The sequence below is a fragment of the Pempheris klunzingeri genome, chromosome 11 (genome assembly GCF_042242105.1).
Source record: "Pempheris klunzingeri isolate RE-2024b chromosome 11, fPemKlu1.hap1, whole genome shotgun sequence".
Taxonomy (NCBI): domain Eukaryota; kingdom Metazoa; phylum Chordata; class Actinopteri; order Acropomatiformes; family Pempheridae; genus Pempheris; species Pempheris klunzingeri.
The window spans coordinates 10,310,641-10,329,886 of record NC_092022.1 but is presented as its reverse complement, the minus strand read 5'-3'; the positions used below and the strand labels follow the sequence as shown (position 1 = coordinate 10,329,886).

Sequence of the window (19,246 nt, the reverse complement as noted above, 5' to 3'; positions counted from 1 at the left end):
CAACCCTGTGAGAATATTAGTACAACTTTCAGAAATTGAAAATCTGTCACTTTGGTGTGAGCCCCACTCAAACTGTTTCATAGTTTAGACCAAAGAAAAATCTCAAATGTTCTAAAACAGATTAAATTCAACAATCTAAATTTTTTTCACCAGAAACATCTGCTGCACAGTCTCTGAATGTTGAGGGTTGAGGAGTGTTTGATTCAACCAGCACGTAAAGGGAAAATGTGATCACTAACATAATTACTGTTATTATGGGTGGGTGAAACATTTCAGACAGCTAGACGTTAAATAGTCCTCTGCTTTTTATAAAGTCTTACTGGGAGAGGCAATCCTACCACACCACTCCTTTAGGTGCGTTTCATCAGAAGTCTGATCAGTGCTCACTGCCAATGCTGAACTTGCTTTGATTATGTAGTTACAAAAATAAACTCTAAAATAAACATTGAACCAAGTGCTTCAAATGAAAAGCATACAGGATGTTTTTCTTGTTGCTATTAAATGCTCCTCCATTGATGCTGCATTGTAAAATAACAATAATGTCTGAACTCTGAATAGTAAATAGATTTGTTATAAAGCATGAAACCCCAGTTATCTGACAGGATATGATTATCATCAGTGGGAACAATCTCTGCTTGTTGAAAGCTACTAAATGAACACTTACTGGTGACTGAATCTTCGGCTGGAGCTGGCCTCTGCTGACACTTTCTGGGCAAGTACAGATACATGTTCTTGATTAAAATGCTTGCACCCGTTCCACGTCGAAATGAAATAAAGTTGTGGTTTAAAGATTGCAGAATCCATCAAGTGGTAAATCCAGTTTTGACGTAATCATCTATTTGGACGGACAGCATTGGAAAACCTGAAAGCTATACAGAACACAGGCTTTAGTCAGCTATTTATTAGTTATTCGATTGAATGTAGTTATTGAATAGTTATATGAGGTTATTGAATGTATTGATAAACAGAATTATAACAGTATCACAAAGTTTTAAAAAATGATGTGTAGTGTTTTCCACCAACCAAAGTCCTCCCGTGCCCACCTAGCCTTCCTCCTGCCACCTAAAATAATCTTAAAGATAATAATTAGGATTAGAGTAACAAATATAGTGAGTTCACTAAGTTGATAAACTATGATAAAAGAATAAAAAATAACACATTTAAATATAGTATATGTACTTGTATAACAAATACATTATATCTAATATTTCCCTTCTCACACAAATATTAAACCATAAATAAATTCAGACCCAGCAGAAGCAGGGCTGCTGTTGTGCTTACAGCGATCTTACGCTAACATTTGTCTCGGTTTGTCTCAAGAGTATTGATGTTATTATAAAAATTATTTATGTATGCGTGTCTCAGTAAAATCCAAAGTAAGCTCAGTATTACATCCTCAAAGTGATTAATTTGCACCTGCCCTACCTGCAGACTTTGTCAAGGTCATCAAGGGATTTTTACACTTGAAAACTCCATCTAATGATGGTAATCTAATGTCTCCTCACATGGAGATTCTGTCATTCCTGATTGTGAATAAGTGGTGCTAATAATGCATCGGCCAACAGGAGGTGCCATATAAACAATCAGAAGCAGCTGCAGTCGTGCTGTGTGTCGCCATGTCAGAGACAGAGAGGCTGATCTATTACTGCTGTGGGGCGGCAGGTCTATTCCTCAGCCAGCTGCACTGTGCCGCGGCTTATCTGTGGCTGTGTCTTCAGCTGATGGATGACTGGAGCAGGCCGCCGACAGCACTGAGGTGGGAGGGGAGGGAGGAAGACGAGGAAGAGGAGAGAGTAGCGCCCCCCCAGCGGTTGAACACAAGCCTACAGACCTGAGACACAGTGCCCGACCACAAACACCAGATAAAACACGACATGCCGCCCTGCATCCCCTGCTGCAGGCTGTGGATTATTTTAAAGTCAGACGAGCTCCAGAGGGAGCTCTGTTTGCTTCAGTGAAATTTTAATGTCAGCAGTGCATTTTATCACCATTATGGTACGATGCCAGCAAAGCTTTTTAGGGTTGTTTAGTAACGAAATAGCAGGCAGGATGGGTGTGTGCTGGAATTTCCTGTCACCTTTTGTGTCAGTACAAGCCAAAGGAAGCTCAGGATACTTTTCTTTCTAAAAGTTGGCACAATATCTCCGTGTTAACTATTATGTAAATGCAAAAAGTGAGGTCTTTAGGTACTCCAAAACATTTCCTTTTGTTTTAGGTTTTTTAAGAAGAGTTTCTAATTATAAAGTATATCTTAACATACATTTGAACATATCTACACATAGATTTTCATCTTTATGTTTGGTGTCAGTCCAAAGAGGATGTGGGTAGTCTAGTGTCAGTCAGTGCGGTCTCACCCCTCTAGCATGTTGTGATTCCCTCTCTGCACATGGTGGCCAATCTTATTACAAGTAGTTATTTCATAACGGACAGCAGTGTTTTTACCCTTTGGTTTTGGCTTGCCGACTGGCTGTCCTCAGCCCTCTGGGTTTATACACAGCAGGCTTTTAAAGGTCAGCTTTTAACAACAAGTCAAGTATAATGACTCCATATTGAGTGAAAGTGGCTTTGTTTGCTGTTGGATGGTCTTGCGTCAGTGTTTTCAGGGAATGACATTTAGCAGGAATTATGTTCCATGTGTGAGCCTGCGCTCTGTTTGTCATCACGATACCATCTTTGTGCATATGTCTGCATTATCTTAACCAGTTTTACAACTCCCAACAATCAACTCTCAAGCAGGAAGTACGCACACACAACAATGGCCTATTGAATCATTTTTTCTCGTTCTCCTCCTCCTTTTATATGTCTCCTCTCCAGCCTCACAATAGTGCTCTGTTAGTCTCCGAGGGGAAACTTGGGGCGGGTGAAAAGCGCCAGCTCCCTGGAACACACTCAGAGAGAGAAGCCTGTTGTTTCTGCACAGCGGATGGCCATTTGGTAGGGCTTCCACCCAGCCCCCCCTCCTCCTCCTCTCTCACTCTCTCGCTTGCTCGCTCGCTCCGGCTCTCTCAGCCCCTCCTCTGCCGCTGTGTTGCCTAGCAACGGAGGGCTGGAGCAATAGGAGCAGGGGCAGAGCGATTCAGGGAGCAGATTGGCGGATGATTTATTAGCTGGGCTGGAGAGCAGTGAGCCCAGGCAGCTGAAATGGAGCCTTAAACTGGAGCCGACATGTAGAGAGGGAGGAGGGAGGCAGCGAGAGAAAGAAAACTTAAGGGAGGGGGGGAGAGGAGAGAGGGAGCATGCACACAGCTCCTCTATGGACAAGGACCGACAGACTGTGTAAATAGTACAGTTGGGGAGCATAATTAAGGTGACATAATTAGGACAGACACACAGGCTGCATGGGCAGGTCTAATTGTCGACTAGTCCTACCATCACTGCGAGCCAGGAAATCTCAATTTAAACTCTTCTCCTTTCTGGTCTCTTGGTGAAGGATTTGGTAACCAAACTCAATCCTTCTGTAGCTCTTAAAAATTATAATCTGTTACGCATTTATGTTACTTCATGCACCTCCGTATGCCACTTTTATCATGATGTGGAACGGAGTGTTAAAGGACTTGTTCTCAAATACTTCTCTTTTGTACGTCACTGTGGACAAAACCGCCAAATTAATATATGTAACTAGTTTCCGTCATAGCAGGTCCACAGCCTCAGGGAAAGACGCATCACTCTCACCTTACTGCTGCTGAAGAGACATTAAACACATCATTGAAATCTATCCAAACTCATCTTCATGACTAACTGTGCTTCAGTGTTTTGTCATTGCCTGTCATACAAACCCAGAAACGTTGATCCCCCGAATCTCTGCAGTGGCGGTCCACTGGTTGTATGTAGCTCTGTGGAAGTTGACTGACAGTCTAAATGGTAATCTGCTCCCCCCCAAGTGGTTGGAGATGGGTGTCGGATGTGGGGGAGCGCTTGTGTTGAAGACAGCTCCATCTACTGGCTAATCAACCGCTACACCTTCAGTCTGATTAATGCAAATTAACTGCTGTCTCATGTCACTGATAGGACAGGCTGTTTTGTTCAGCTGTCAGCTCTGTTTCATCTAGCTTCAGATCCGGCCTCTGGTGTTGACTATTTAGTCTAGTTAAATGTAGACTTATATTTTGATGCTTTGTTCCTCACAATTACAGTTAAACTCTAAGACTTTAGACTATTCAGTTTGTTTAATGGAGATAAATGCAGTCATTCCTTTTGTTGAGATAGGTCTGTCAGTCCTGCCTGTAATTTTTCCTCCTAAAAGACAGTTGTGTTTTGCAGCTGGCTGTGTTGCTTCTGTAAATTTGGCCTTTGTTCCCCCCCCAAAGCTGGGTATGTAAACAATCTGTGGTTACATAATGTACTGTACATGGCATGGAAAATGAACTCCTGACACTGGCGAGAGAGATTCCATGTCTGGTTTTCTTTCTCACTTGTCTCCATCCACCATGTCCAAGACCTTTCTCCACACAAATTGTATCAGCCTGCCTCCCCTCTCAGGCTGGCAGCTAGTCCTGTGTGCGTGTTCACCCAAAGCTCTGAATGCATTTAAAGGACTGCTGTAGTTTCGGTTTTAATGAAAGTGGCTGCTTTGGTGTTTTTAAACACAAAAAGTGGCCTGCTTTGCATGTGTGGGGGTAGAGACTTGAAGCCTGCTCCTGCAGTGATAGAGCATCGAAAACAGGCTCAAATGAGCGCTGCTCCCCACACAAACATGAAGCACAGGACTCCACTCCGGGTTTTCCAGCCTACTGCGAACCAGAGGCTCTCTTGCAGAAAGATCACATGTAAAGCCTTCCCCTTTGTAGTGGAAGAGCAGAGAGTGACAAGCTATTTCTTGCTTGTAAAAAAAAAAAGGGGGAAAAAGCAGTGTACCGTCGGAGACATTGTGGATTTGCCCCCTAATTTTTCCTTTACCTGTAGCTGGACGTAGAGATTTGTGCCGTGCTCCCTGAGGACTTTTCCCTGCTTTTTGCTGGAGTTACTTGGTGGAAACGGTTGGCTGAGATCACTGAGGAACGGGGCTCGCCTCTGGAACAAGAAAGTAAATCTGTTGGTTGTCTGCTTCGCTGGTTATGAATGTTTTCAGCCTCCGCTTTTTATGGCTTGCGGTCTGTGTCTCTTAAAGGAGAAGAAATATATTTAGGTTGTTCTGCTTTTTGGTATTTATTCCTTTCTGGTGGTGTTTTTGTGCTCATTGAGGTGAGGTGGTGTGTCCACTTTCAGTTTTCACGTCAGATTAAATGAGCTAGAGATTTCTGTCTTCATGCCGTTTATCTCCTTTCCCTCATGTAGGGCTATATTTGTCGATGGTACATTTTGTCATGTTTTCTATGCTTTTAAAATTGCCAAAATGTACGGACATAGATAGAAACTGTCCACCATGCACAGTGAGGCATTTATGTGCTTTTCAACTCTCAAGTTTAGGTTTTGACTGTAAACTTTTTTGTGTATGATTAACATGTTCAACATGTGTTGAACAGTGTATGTTGTATATTAGCTAAAAAAATTTTGAACTGTATTTTCTCCTCGCATGAAAAGACGAGCTTAATCTCAGCGTCTCTCCTCACCTTACTTGTCATTTCCTCGTGCCCTGACATGGCTGTGTTTTCTCCGGAGTTTAAACGGCTACAGAGGTTTCTAGATACACATGAAACCTCTCCAACCGCAGACTAGTGACATGAAAACAATGTTTTTTGTCGTGGTGCTAGCCAGTAACTTTATGCGGTTGCAATTTAGCTGACTTCACAGATACTAACTGGTCTTTTTTCCCTCTCTCTTCCTCTGTGAAAAATTGCAGAAGCGCTTCATTAAAGGGTTGAGACAGTTCGGCAAAAACTTCTTCAGGATCCGAAAAGAACTGCTGCCCAACAAAGAAACGGTAAGATGATTCATTTCTCTCCATACTGTTGAACTTTTTCTGTGTGTGTGTGTGTGTGTGTTTCATTTGTTTTATAGCGCTAAAACATATAAAATGAAGTACATGCGGTTTGCTTGTAACTAATGGAAAGCTTGAGCAGTATTAGTTTCACATTTTTCGTGTGATATTTTGAGCATGGCTGGTTTTTAACCAGAGGCCTTATTGATAAGTGCTGCTTTCCAACAACTGTGCTGCAGTATTGTCAGATTTCCCTTCAGGCTTTCTGAAAAATAAATCCGTTTTACTGAAGAAGAGAAAAAGACTAACTATGCTTTGCACACAGCCACTGCAACCTTACAAGTGACACACTGAGCATTAATTAGCACCCTCTGTTAGCGAGTAGTAAACAAGTTGTGCAGATGTGATGTGAGCCACTGTGTTTATAGCAGGTCTGAAGAGCAGCCGTCTTTATCTCGTGTTTGTGCTGAAGTGTTTTAGCAGCACTTGAGTTTTTTTGTATTTTTATCAACTTTCAGAGTATTTAACTCTAAGCTGCAGCTTAATGGCTTCCACAAGGTTATAAAGCAGGCTATGATGGGAGCCTTTTACATAAATATGAAATCACTAATAGTTGTGCTTTTGAAGGAGACAAATTTATACTAGTGGCAAATTTAACTTGAATTATAGAGACAGAAGATACAATTATGATTGCAGCCCTCAGTTACTTGCTTTCAAGGCCTAATCAGTATTTTTGTATTATATAAATTAGAGATGTATTTACACACATAAGTAAAAAAAAATTTAGTTAAATGTAAAATCAGCTTTTTTGTTTTTCTTTCTCAGATGGTCATAGCTGAAAATATAGGCTGCTTTGTTTGCTAACATCTCTGGTGTCAACAAACCTTTAACCGCATCCGAAAATATTAATAATTATATGTCACTGCTGTTGTGTGAGTCCTTGTTTTCAATTTGAGAGTGAAGGTAGGCATTTGAGTTTGACTCCGGGCTCATTCGTTTGTTTACATTTGTAAATTGAGGCTTAAATTACGATGTATTGTTCTTACATTATGGTGTCTTTGGGAGCTTGTCAGTCACTTAACAAACATTTTTACTGAAGGAGACAAACTGATTTAATATCTGTCACGCTTTAAGGAACACGTGTAATCGTGGTGTTTATGTACATTAGCAGGAGGATGTTCGTCTCGTCAGAGCTTCCCTCCTCTATGTGTTTGGGAGTGTTTGTGCGCACATGTCAGTGCGTTAATCAGTACTGAACAACTGTGTGACTTGTTTCATGGGTCAAATCCAGGTCCAATAATGATTAACAACAGTTAACCTTATTAAATGTGATCATTATAGTTGAGAACAAAACATAGCAACTACATAGACTTTTTGTTGTTCCTCTTTTAAACTGGCTCAGAGCATTTTACCATAATCTTTGTCTTTATTTTTCTCGTCTATAATTGACAATAAAGGGAACACGCTATAGATATACACATTCCTCAGTCCTACACAGTCCTCCACACCTCTGACTTAGCTGTTACATTATTCTTAGATCTGCATTTTGATTCATAAAGCAGTGCAGATGTTTATGTGAGGGTTCTCCAGCTGGAAGTGTACCGTTACAGTGCTCACACAGGCATCAAAGGGGAATCACAGGTGTTTGTCAAACTTCTCGCCACTTCATTGCCTTGTCTGCTGTGAGCTAAGGATATATTGTCAGCCATGCTTCATGTAATATTTTTACTCAAGAACCCTTTAGTGTCACCTCCTTTGTGCTACATTTTGTATTCCTCAAAACCAATTGGAACCTCTTGAATAAGAGATTAAAGTGTATGAATACAGTTTCCTCACTGAGGTTTCTTCAATTATTTTTACTGGTTTTGAAATATATGACTAGTCCAGTTGATTGGCTATAAAGGAGGTATTAATGTAATTCAACCTGGAGGGGGAGTCTACTTGGCAGGAGAGGTAATAGACCTCCTCCAGGATCTAGGCCTGCCACCACCACAGAGCAGAGACAGATTAATTTTTCCCCTGCAAATGGAAAATAAACTGCCCTTTAAACATACGAAAAGAGGAGAAAATGACTGCGAGTGCAAGGGGAGGGTAGTAGCGACCGGAGGAGAAGGGGTAAGGTGGGGCGTTAGCTCATTGCAGGCGCTGAAAAGCCTGGTTTGTTGCACAGGAAAAAAATACAACTCTTTGCTTGTGATTAAACTTGCTTTTGTGCTGCATGACTGATCTGAGCGAGTACCAGTCAATACCCAGAGGAAAGCTCAATTTACTTTCTACCTGCTCATTTCCAAATCCTATCTCTGGAACATGAGCACAACAATTTCTCGAAATAGTTTGGGTCTGGGAAAGGACAAGATTGTGTCACTATCTCTGGTCACAGGCACATATTTCTGTTTTTGCACGTCAAGCCATTGAAAAAGAAGCATGTTGCAGAAATGACGGTGCTCCTGCCCAAAGTCCTGACTGGCCCAATGTCGTCGAGCCAGAGTGCAGCGCATAAAGCCCTTTGGCTGATATCCAGAGGTCCAGTACAGTGTGTCTGCCCCTCACTGTTCCTCCCGCTAGCCCCTATTAGCCGCGCTGCCCCTGAAACGCCAGCGCGGCTCAAACAGCCAGTGCCAAGGGTAAGCACCCAGCGCTGTGTAAACACACCAGGCCTGACTAGCACTCAGGAATGCTTTATATAAAGTCACATAAAGGCCCAGAGGGGGAAGTGGGTGTGTCGTCTGACTGTCTGCAACTGGCTTTGCTGCCACCATTTCCTTCACTCCAGAGAGGACGTCATGGAACATGAGCTTGCTGCTTCCAGTGTTTAAACAACTAAATATGCTGAAATGGCAGATCAAAGATAACTCTGCCCCTGATATTTTCACTGGAGGAGTTTTCACAAAAATGTGGTTTTAGGGGATATCAACAGACAGTATTTGCTGAACAGATTTGTATCGGCAACAGCTCTGTTTGCTGCACAGCCGAACAGAGAAAATCACAGCTGAAATTCAGATCAAATTAGTATTAAGTTTTGTCCTACTTAGTCCAAACCATTTCACTTCTGGTAAAAGGTACGACAGCGAACGTGAAAATTAAATATTAAGATATTAATGTGCAAACAAGAATATATTAATGGACTTTAACTATTTTTGGAATTAGGCTATTTTCAGTGTTCAGTCGCCGCTTTCTTTCCACTATGGTTAAAGCACCAAGTAAAATATGCATCACTGAGTAAAAAAAACATTATTGCAAAATCAACTCATGCCTAAAATTATGTTCAGTACAGCTTGTCTCTTTGCGTCCTATTAGACATAATAAATTGTATGAAAATACAAGTCATTTGTTTACCTTATACTCGCATACAAGTGTATCATGTGTTTATAGACCATAAAAATGCTTCACAATAGAATATAGTGCAGCCATAATCTAATAAAGTCAATGAAGCATTGTTAAACAATTTACAAGCATAGAACAAAAGCTTTGAGTGTGGGTATGTTTATCATCTCAGTTTTCCCTCAAGGCTCCATTCCTGTATCCTGTTTACTCTCTTGTGATGTTTAGATATTAACTATTATTAATTATTACAGTACATCGGCACAGAATTAACATTAGTACCAACACAGTTAATTAAATGTATTTTAGTAATACTATGTAAAAATTGTGTGAATGACGATATTGAACATTTAAAAAACAAATATAATGTTATATAACATAAAACAGCTGGTACTTGGATAGCAAAACATCAGTTGCCAGCCATTTAAACTTGTAGCTCAGGAGGAAAAAGAATAAAACATCAAACTGATTCATGGAGACATTTTTATGCTGCTGGTTCCTACTTTGTTTTGGCACAGAAGTGGAAAAGACACAAAGGGGGCATGGCAGCGTGTTAGAAAAGCTAACACAGGTGAAGCCACAGTGCGTATTTGGTTTGTGGTAACGTCACAAGTCAAACAAGTGTCCTCAGATGGTAAATAGTGTGATTCCAACAACTGGACAAGTAGCAGCAATAAACTGAATTGAAAGTATTACTATAATGCTCAGTAATGATGATATAGCTTTTGATTGTGGTAGGTGGATGGAAGAGCGCAGGGCAGAGAAAGCCACTTTGACTGTTATAATTTTCAGGGCTTATGGATGACCTGAGCTGTGTGTGATTTTTAAAACACTGCCTTGTTTGTGGCGGCACTCAGATCAACCAGGAGGTGATGAAAAGAGCGGTGGTTCTCGCAGTATCTCGTTCTCTCAGAGAAAAGAGAGCACTCAGCCCCCCCAGGCCCTGTCATTTACAGGATGGCCAACAGGAGAACAGTGTTCTCTACACAACCTCACAGCAGATGTTTGCCCTGGTACAATCTGTACAAACGTCAAATTGAATTCATTGCCATGTCCTTAGCTCAGCAGCCAGAACCTTGGGGATGACTGTGATTATAAATACTTTGGTTCAAACACTAATTAAACCAGCTACAAACTACAGGGGCCTGGTCCAGTTGGCAGCAGCTGTCAGTAGTGTGACAGAACAGCTTTCGTGTTTGCTAAATGATATAACTTGTTTAGGCAGTGAAATCGCTGTCGGCTGATGGAAGCTCAACTAGCATGTATTGATGTTCTTTCAGCAGACCACAGGCAATTTAGCGCGGCTGAATGTAGGCAAAATCTTTTTTCAGCCTAATAGATGGAGCACGGAGAGCCAGAGCTCCCTGTGTAATTGAGTTCTTTGGTAGGCTTCATGTTGTGGTTTTTGGGGACTAGCTTATCAGCAGAACACGCAGGATCGACCCTCCAGCAAAAAGGCACTGTTGCCATCCAATCTGCTTTCATTGGCAAAAGCGCTTACAGCAGGAAAAACACGAGTGCTGATTCTTCAGCATGTGCATCCCTGACCTGTGAAAGCAGAGCTTATTCAGTCATTCTCCAGCAGAAAAGGCTCAGCGCAGCAGGGAATGGTTGTCTATTTAACCGCCTTTCACATAGACTCTGCTCCACCAGCCAAGGTCCTTTCACTATTCAGTCGCCGCTGTCTGCCGACGGGCTGCAAGGCATCACTGTGCTGGAAGTCTATTTTTGAATCTACTACATACAGGGGCTGATACCATGAATATCTGACCCCTGGAGTTTATTTCACAAAAGAACTCCAAGGTGAATTATGCAGCTTTTGCAATATGAATGAAACATTTTGAAAAAAAAAAACTTTAATTACTTAGCAATTTCATAAAACTTGAGTATAAAGAGGACATCACACAATACTTGAAATTTTATGAAACCTGGTAACATTTTGCAGGAATGTTCTTATATTAGCATTTATTTTTAAATTCCAAAACCAGCTTCAAGCATCAAGCTAACTTGCTACATCATAAAGCACAATTTTTACGTCACCTTTATCATTTTATAGTTTACTGATACTTTAATAGGAATGCTGTTAAAACATTCAAGATGAATAAACACACACTTTGTCCACAGCAGAACATGTTTAATGCCCCTGTAAGCAACATAAATACACTTCTGACCTGCTTAGCCACACAGGCGTTTACGAAGTTACCCCCTACAGTCACAGTCAGCATGAGGATGATAGAAAAGTCAAGCATTGCTCACTGAAACGATACACTTTACAACCTGTCATGGGCAATGAAGAATACCAAGTCCAGGGGTCGAGCACATACATAATTAAACCCTGGTTTGATTTAGTTCAGTGAAATGCATCCCCCCTCACCTCCCTGAAATGAATCAGGAAACAGTCGTGCCTCCTCCAGCTGCAGACTGTGGAGGAAGCAGGAGGAGCACAGGTTCATGCTGCACTAATGGATGTTTACACAACTCACCATCAGCCACCAAAACCCTGAAATCACATGCTCCCAGCACACTCTCCTCTAGCCGCCGCAGCTGAACTGCCTTAAGTTTTTAGCACAGATTTTTATTTGCCGAGAGATTTTTTAGGAAGGGTTGTGGTTGGGTTGAATGTTGATTGTCCATTGTTATCCTCTGCTGGCTCTTTATTCCTCCCTCGCGGCTCTCCTCCACACTCGGCCCTCCCCCTCCTCAGCTCTCCCCTGTTCTCTCCTCCTTCCCCATGCGCTTGCCAGTAACGGCCTTAACCGTTTGGCTTCGTGTCAAAGCAGGGGCCTTTTGTGGCTCTGTCACAAATCTGCCAGGAAAAACAGAAACCATCTGTTCAGGCCTGGGCCTGAGAGGGGATGAGGGTGTAAATACATGAGTTTAGCCCTCGCCCTCAGCCCTGCCCGCGCACTCAGGACCACCGAGCTCAGTGGAGGATCCTGCTCTCCCACTCAGCCTCAACCTGTACTCCCACCCGCAATTATACTGTAGTCAGTGCAGAGGTTTCATGTTTAACCTTATTTAGTCTAAATCAAGAACACAAGATGGTTTAAAGCACAGTCACTGAGCACAAAACTGAATGTGATCAGAAGTTATTGTTCTGAATTACACACAATTGCTATTATCCCAAGATAAAGGGTACAGTTTCCTCTATCATCTGTTGTCTTCTGTAACAAAAATTACTGTTAATATATAATCATTTGTTTGTGTCATCACAGGATTTTTACAATTATTCTAAATGTTTTACTCTAAAGAGCAAAGATTATTTTTTAAGTAATTAATGTAGATTACAATAAATGTCGGAACAGCAAAAGTCTTCGCACGGAGGACGCAAATCTCCCCAAGTTTCACAATTATGGCTGAGTGTCAAGGAAACATTGCTGTACATAATCTTGAACTCTATTTCACACATACATACTTGTATGTAGACGACCATTTTAAGTGGCAATAACTGGAAGGGAGGCCCTGAGTGTCGTGATAGGAGGGTAAGCCCTTTCCTTGTCGGATAATCCACCGGCCAGAAAGCTCCTGCAGATGGAAGCAGTCTAAAAGGCCTTATAATACCGAGCTTATGTTGTCACTATCTCATGTTCTGCGGAGCGGCAGCACTCTCTGTACCGTTCTGCAATGATTTAGTGGACTGGAGGAAAATTATGGTGCAGAGGCCAGGGCCAATCTAGATTTCTATTTCAAGTATTTCCATGAATTTTAACCAGATACCGGTGAACAACTTAGGTTTTACCGTTGTCTCCATTTGATGAAAAAATGGCACTTTGCTAGGAAGCCTCAATAAGTACATACAAACTCACTGGCTCAGCACCCAATTATGGAGAAGAAATACAAGGTAATAAAAGTTAAAATGTTGCTGTGGGCATATGGCAGCATGACAGAGTGACTTTGATAGAGAAAAGTACATGTGAGAAATGAGACATATGTGGCCTCAGGAGAACTAAATTTGACAAGAAGGCAGGCATGAGAGTGGTAATCTGTCAGTCTCCATTTGACACTAATTTATAGCACAAAGTCTCTCTCAACCACAGGAATGCCATGTTCATCTTCGACTGCACTTCACTCACAGACGGCATATATAATGCCACCACACATTGAAAGTCTTGGCTGTGATGTAATGCACACATCAGTCTTTCCTTTGTCAACATGACTGTATTCAAAATCAGTATCCATGATGTATAAAGGCAAAATATATAGTAAACATTACCCCAAAAATGCTGCTTTTTTGCTGTATGCATTTTTAATGGGGGCCCAGAGCACATTTTTTGTTGGCTCTTTTACCATCAATAACTTTTCAACCCAGCAAATTTACTCTGAATTTGTTAAGCTGCTTCTTTTGTTTTCCCTTTTCCGTTTATATTCGGCTGTACCAGCTCATCAATGCACCTGTTAATTTCCATTCAAAAGCCCAAGTTAATGTTTTCATTAGCCTCTGCCTAATGTAATGGTACTTGACACAGTGTAAGTGATGGAGAGGCAGGGTGACCTTTCTCCATGTCTGCCAAGCTGTTGTTGAGGCCGTCTAGTTGTCAGCCTGCAGCGAGGAGGCAGAGAGGCACTGCTGAGAACAGTCATTAAGCACAGAGCAAAGCCAGTGCTTGGCACCACTCGACACTTTTGATCTGCACATTTCAATTAGATTTCACATCAGGACGCCTGCCTTCCCTCAGTTCGCACCTGCGCCCTGCTTCCCGTTTGGCCAGCCAGGCTGAAGAGGGAGGTGCACAGGAAACGACTAGAAAGTTCCGTTATCAGTCTGAAATAGATGCGAAAACATGTGGTGACATTATAGAGCTTCTTTGGTGATATAATGATCATCCGCTGCTCTGTTCTTGGCACGAGCATTGGCAAAACAATGTTTTTGTGGCTGTTTTTGAAGCATTGTAACTGTTGTACAAGGTTGCAAAGGTTAATCTTTCCTTTATCCAACTGATGTTTGTATTTTAATGGAGCCCTATGATGTGTCTCTGCTGAGGAATCATCCCCAGTGCTCCAGATGTGCTCATCTGCAACAGTCTTGAGGTCTAAAGAAAAGCTTGGGACAGTTTCGTTCTGGAGCGATGGCTTTGCCGTGACACAGTGCAGCACCTTAATTTACCCTGAAATTTGAGACGGTTTCATTGAGCTCAAACACCCTCAGTAAATGTTCCCAGCCCTGCTTTGCCTGATAAGACAGAGTCCTACAGCCACTGGTAGATATGAATTTCCCTTAAGAGCCACATGAAGGGAGATCTTATTAAACGGGCCTAAGCCCACTGAGTCGAGCATTTTCTGCCCATCAAAGCAGTGATTGAGAAAGACTTAACTTGTTCCTGAATGTCACATACTCACAAGACTTGTTGAAGCGATAAAGTAGCACACACTGGCCAATCCCTGACCTGTGAGACAAAAGAAAAACTAGTCTCAAGTAGTTTCGTATTCCACAAGATAAGAAATAAGAAATTAAAGCTGCAATTATTTATACCAGCCTATTATATTTTGGTGCTTTGCTCCAATGTTATTTTCTCTTATTGTTAAAATAGAGTTGAGTAAAAAGTCTTTCATGGCTATTTAAAACAGGCCATCATTTCATCAAATCCTTTCCTGACATTGTTTGTTTTGGTACATTTTGATAGAAGTTGTTAAGATGTTGCTGAAAAGCTGTTAATGCATTTTAGAGAGCAATGCACTGACTAATTTATGTCAAGTTTCTCAGCTGAAGCGGAGAAGGAAAACAATCGATAGCCATTAAACTCTGAGAGCTGTGTTGAACAGCAGTTAAACAGACCTCAAACAGTAGATAGGTGCCCTCTGGCTTTAAAGATTACAGGTGACTTACTGCTCACCCAACAATCACACCACACCTTCATGAATTTGTTATAAAGCCGGTGGAGGGCCACTAACAAGTGGGAGTTCATGGTGAGATGGAAAAGGGCAGAGCCCCACAGGAAACTGCATAATTGTCCCTGACTCCTGTCGCCAATTTTCAAGGCTTGTGTATTATGAGTGTGGCCGGAAAGCTGCAGTTAATATGCACAGGCTGCCTCAGCAAAGTGCTTTCTGATCCACGATTGCATGTGTTAATGTTTCAGTTGGGTATTGATTTCCTGGCGGCCTTTTGTACAGTGGATTTATCCGCCTCACTCGCTTGCAAGCGCACCCCTCCGAATGTTTGATTAAAGTTCAATTGACTCTTCCAGTGAAGGGGCGAGGAGCCATTTCACTCCCTATTTGTAGCGCCAAAGCTCTGCCTGACATGTTCTTTTGTTCCCATTCAAGCTCCTGCCACCCAGGCAGCCACCAATGCACTGATCCTAATATCCCTGCATTCAGTGAGCCTCCTCGCCTAATCCTGGGACAGACAGGGCCGCAGCACAAACATGCCCGGCCAGCTACAAATCCTGGCATGGACTCACCCACCGTGTGGCCTTTTACTGTGAACTACTGTGCTGACTGCTAATGTGTATTTTCCACAATTTTTATTCAGCCTAAATGCAGATATTTCACAGTGACTATTTTCAACAACTTTGACAAAAAGACCTTAAGATCTTTTAATTCAGGTACCACTTTGCAGTCAACAGTGATGCCTCCTCCATTACGAATTCACACATCTGTGTTGATGTGATATTTTGGCCCACTGTAACAGTTTTCGCTTTGTGTTTCATTTCAGGGAGAGCTAATTACCTTCTACTACTATTGGAAGAAGACCCCCGAGGCAGCCAGTTGTCGAGCCCACCGCAGACACCGCCGCCAGCCCGTCTTCCGCCGCATCAAGACAAGAACCGCTTCAACTCCTGTCAACACTCCCTCACGGCCCCCCTCAAGCGAGTTCTGTACGTGTATTTGACCGCTTCAATGGCAGCCAGAGAGGAAAGAGGGAGACATGACCTGAAATATTCTGGTGTTAGAGCAATGCATGTGACGTGTTTTTTCTTCGTCACTCTTCCAGTGGACCTCAGCTCAGCCAGTGAAGATGACTTTGACAGTGAAGACAGCGAACAGGAGCTGAAGGGCTACGCCTGCCGCCACTGTTTCACTACCAGTAAGACAACCCAGTTCCATTCACAGACACTCACATTCGTCATATAGACTTGCTTGGTTATTCCTGTCCTGATTGGGATCAGTGTGGGCCTGCACAGCACAGCAGTGTGTGACAGATGGGCATCAGAAGATGTCAGGACTAATTTGATCAAATTCGACATGAGCCCATAGCTCATCCACTCTCTCCACCTCATTATCCTTCCCCTCTTTCCACACAGCTGGCTCCCAGTGCCAGGCTTCCATCTGATCACACTTATGTCGCTGCCATCACAACAAGAGAGGCTAATAACTCTTTATAGTGTTTACTCATGTAGACATCAATACATTACTGAAAATCTCAATACATAATGTAGTGGAGGAGTTATACATTGTCCTTGATTCATTTCCTGCATGAAAAAAAATATTTATCTCATTAGATGTTGAACTACAAAGTGACTTAAGGACATTCTCTGTATTTTGCAACATTACTGTAGTTGTGAGATCATTTCTGTGTTGTTTGTACTTCTCACCGCCTGTGAGAGTGTGTTATTTCACAACTGTAAATGGCTTTCCTCAGCCTCCAAGGACTGGCACCACGGGGGCCGGGAGAACATCTTGCTGTGCACAGACTGCCGCATTCACTTCAAGAAGTACGGTGAACTGCCCCCCATCGAGAAGCCTGTAGACCCGCCGCCATTTATGTTCAAACCTGTCAAAGAGGAAGAGGATGGACTCAGCGGGAAGCATAGCATGAGGACCCGACGGAACCGAGGCTCGGTGCGCACACAAACACTCCTACTCTCCATCTATCCCTCTATTTTCACCTTCAGGAACCATAGCTTCGGTTATCCCCGGAGCAGTGTGGAGCCAGACTAGAAAGCAATAAACTTGTCATCACTAGACAAGTATTTCAGGGACAGCTTTGACATGCCTTGTTTCGTAAATTTAGTCTGGACTTGCATATGTTTTACGTCTATCTCTTGGATCTTCTTCCATCCAAATTATATGCAGCCGTAATATTAGTCATGATTCATGTTGACTCTGGTTGTTGTTTACAGATGTCGACGCTACGTAGTGGTCGTAAGAAGCAGACAGCCAGTCCCGATGGCAGAGCCTCGCCTACCAACGAGGATTTGCGCTCCAGCGGGCGTACCTCACCCAGTGCGGCAAGCACTGACAGCACTGACAGCAAGACAGACTCCATGAAGAAGCCCAGCAAGGTAAGACTGCTTAAAACTTTGTTTTTCTGTGCACGTACCTCCGTGAAATGTACCCTAATGGCTCTGCTGCTTTGGCTTCACAGAAGATTAAAGAGGAGGCTCCTTCACCTATGAAGAGTGCCAAACGCCAGCGAGAGAAAGGAGCCTCAGACACAGAGGAGCCCGAGAGAGCCCACGCCAAAAAGTCCAAGACACAGGTGAGTTTGTGGTCTTGTGGTTTGTGCTGTTCGTATGTGTATCAATGGAATGCATAGACTTGTGTTATGATACTCATCCTTCTCTCTGTTTCTCCGTCAGGAGCTGAGTCGGCCAGACTCACCTTCAGAATGCGACGGGGAAGGGGAGGGCGAAGGCGAGAGCTCTGATGGGCGCAGCATCAACGAGGAGCTGAGTAGCGATCCTAAAGACATTGACCAGGACAACAGGAGCTCCTCCCCAAGCATCCCCAGTCCCCGAGACAATGAGAGTGACTCAGACTCCTCTGCCCAGCAGCAGCAGCTCCTGCAGAGCCAGCACCCTCCAGTCATTCAGTGTCAGCCGGGAACCTCAGCCGCCTCCTCGGCACCTCCTCCGCCTACAACCTCAGCCCCCTCACTGCCCCCACAGGTGTCCCCCACAGCGGCCTCCACCTCTCTACCTCCCCAGCCTCTGCCCCAGGCAAGCCCGATGTCTCTTATCCAGTCAGGAGCGTCCCTCCACCCTCAAAGGCTTCCCTCTCCACATTCACCTATGACTCAGGCACCGCCTCCTGGTCCCCCAGTCCCACCTCAATCATTACCAAGCTCACATCATGGGCCCATGCCTCCCATGCCACATCCACTGCAGCCTGGCCCCTCACACATGCCTCACCCTCACTCCATGCCACCTCAGGGCTTCCCTGTGGGTCAGTCTCAGGTCCCACCCTTGCCAATCTCTGGGCAATCACAGCAGAGGCCACACACGCCTCCTTCCCAGTCCCAGTCATCTGCTCAGAGTGGAGGCCAGCCTCCCAGAGAGCAGCCCCTGCCCCCTGCCCCAATGTCCATGCCTCACATCAAGCCCCCGCCAACCACGCCCATCCCTCAGATACCCAACCCACAATCTCACAAACACACACCCCACGTGTCAGCGCCTCCGTTCCCTCAGATGCCTTCAAACCTGCCTCCACCTCCGGCCCTCAAGCCCCTCAGCTCTTTATCAACCCACCATCCTCCATCAGCACATCCACCCCCCCTTCAGCTCATGCCTCAGGGGCAGCAGCTTCAGCCGCCCCCAGCCCAGCCTCCAATTCTCACTCAGTCCCAGAGCCTTCCACCATCAGCCAGCCACCAACCTCCTCCAGCTCCTCCTCTGCCACCCGCAGCATCCTCACACCCCAACGGGCCACCGCAGCCGCCATTCTCGTCTCATCCTTTCAGTACAGTTCTACCTCCAACTGGCCCTACCCCATCCTCATCAAACTCTATGCCTGGCATACAGCCTCCATCTTCCTCCACTCCATCCTCCTCCATCTCTATGCCACTGCCTGCCTCGGTCACGTGCGCTGGTCCGGGCCCAGTACTCCCACCTGTACACATCAAAGAGGAGCCTCTGGATGAGTCAGAAGAACCAGAGAGCCCCCCACCCCCACAGAGAAGCCCCTCCCCAGAGCCTACTGTCGTCAATACGCCCAGCCATGCCAGCCAGTCAGCAAGGTATGTCGACAATCGGCGTTTCCTCCACAAAGATCATCTGTAAAAGAGGCAAACATACACCTGTACAAGGTGTTGTTTGTTAGTAGTCTGTTGAGCTGCTTACTGTCATGTCTGGGGATGCTGATTAGCTCTCAAACACATCCAATGATAAAGACTCTCTGCCTTCAGAT

General features: G+C 43.9%; 1 protein-coding gene across 5 annotated transcripts in view; it reads left to right on the top strand.

The window, feature by feature from the left end:
- rerea (arginine-glutamic acid dipeptide (RE) repeats a) overlaps positions 1 to 19,246 on the top strand; it is a 122,123-nt gene that overhangs the window by 97,286 nt on the left and 5,591 nt on the right. For all 5 annotated transcript variants that reach the window (XM_070838890.1, XM_070838891.1, XM_070838889.1 and 2 more), the window contains 7 exons: positions 5,780 to 5,860; positions 15,834 to 15,996; positions 16,113 to 16,205; positions 16,761 to 16,960; positions 17,242 to 17,403; positions 17,487 to 17,600; positions 17,701 to 19,076. In XM_070838890.1, the coding sequence (XP_070694991.1) occupies positions 5,780 to 5,860; positions 15,834 to 15,996; positions 16,113 to 16,205; positions 16,761 to 16,960; positions 17,242 to 17,403; positions 17,487 to 17,600; positions 17,701 to 19,076 (2,189 nt within the window). The remainder of the gene's footprint in view (positions 1 to 5,779; positions 5,861 to 15,833; positions 15,997 to 16,112; positions 16,206 to 16,760; positions 16,961 to 17,241; positions 17,404 to 17,486; positions 17,601 to 17,700; positions 19,077 to 19,246) is intronic.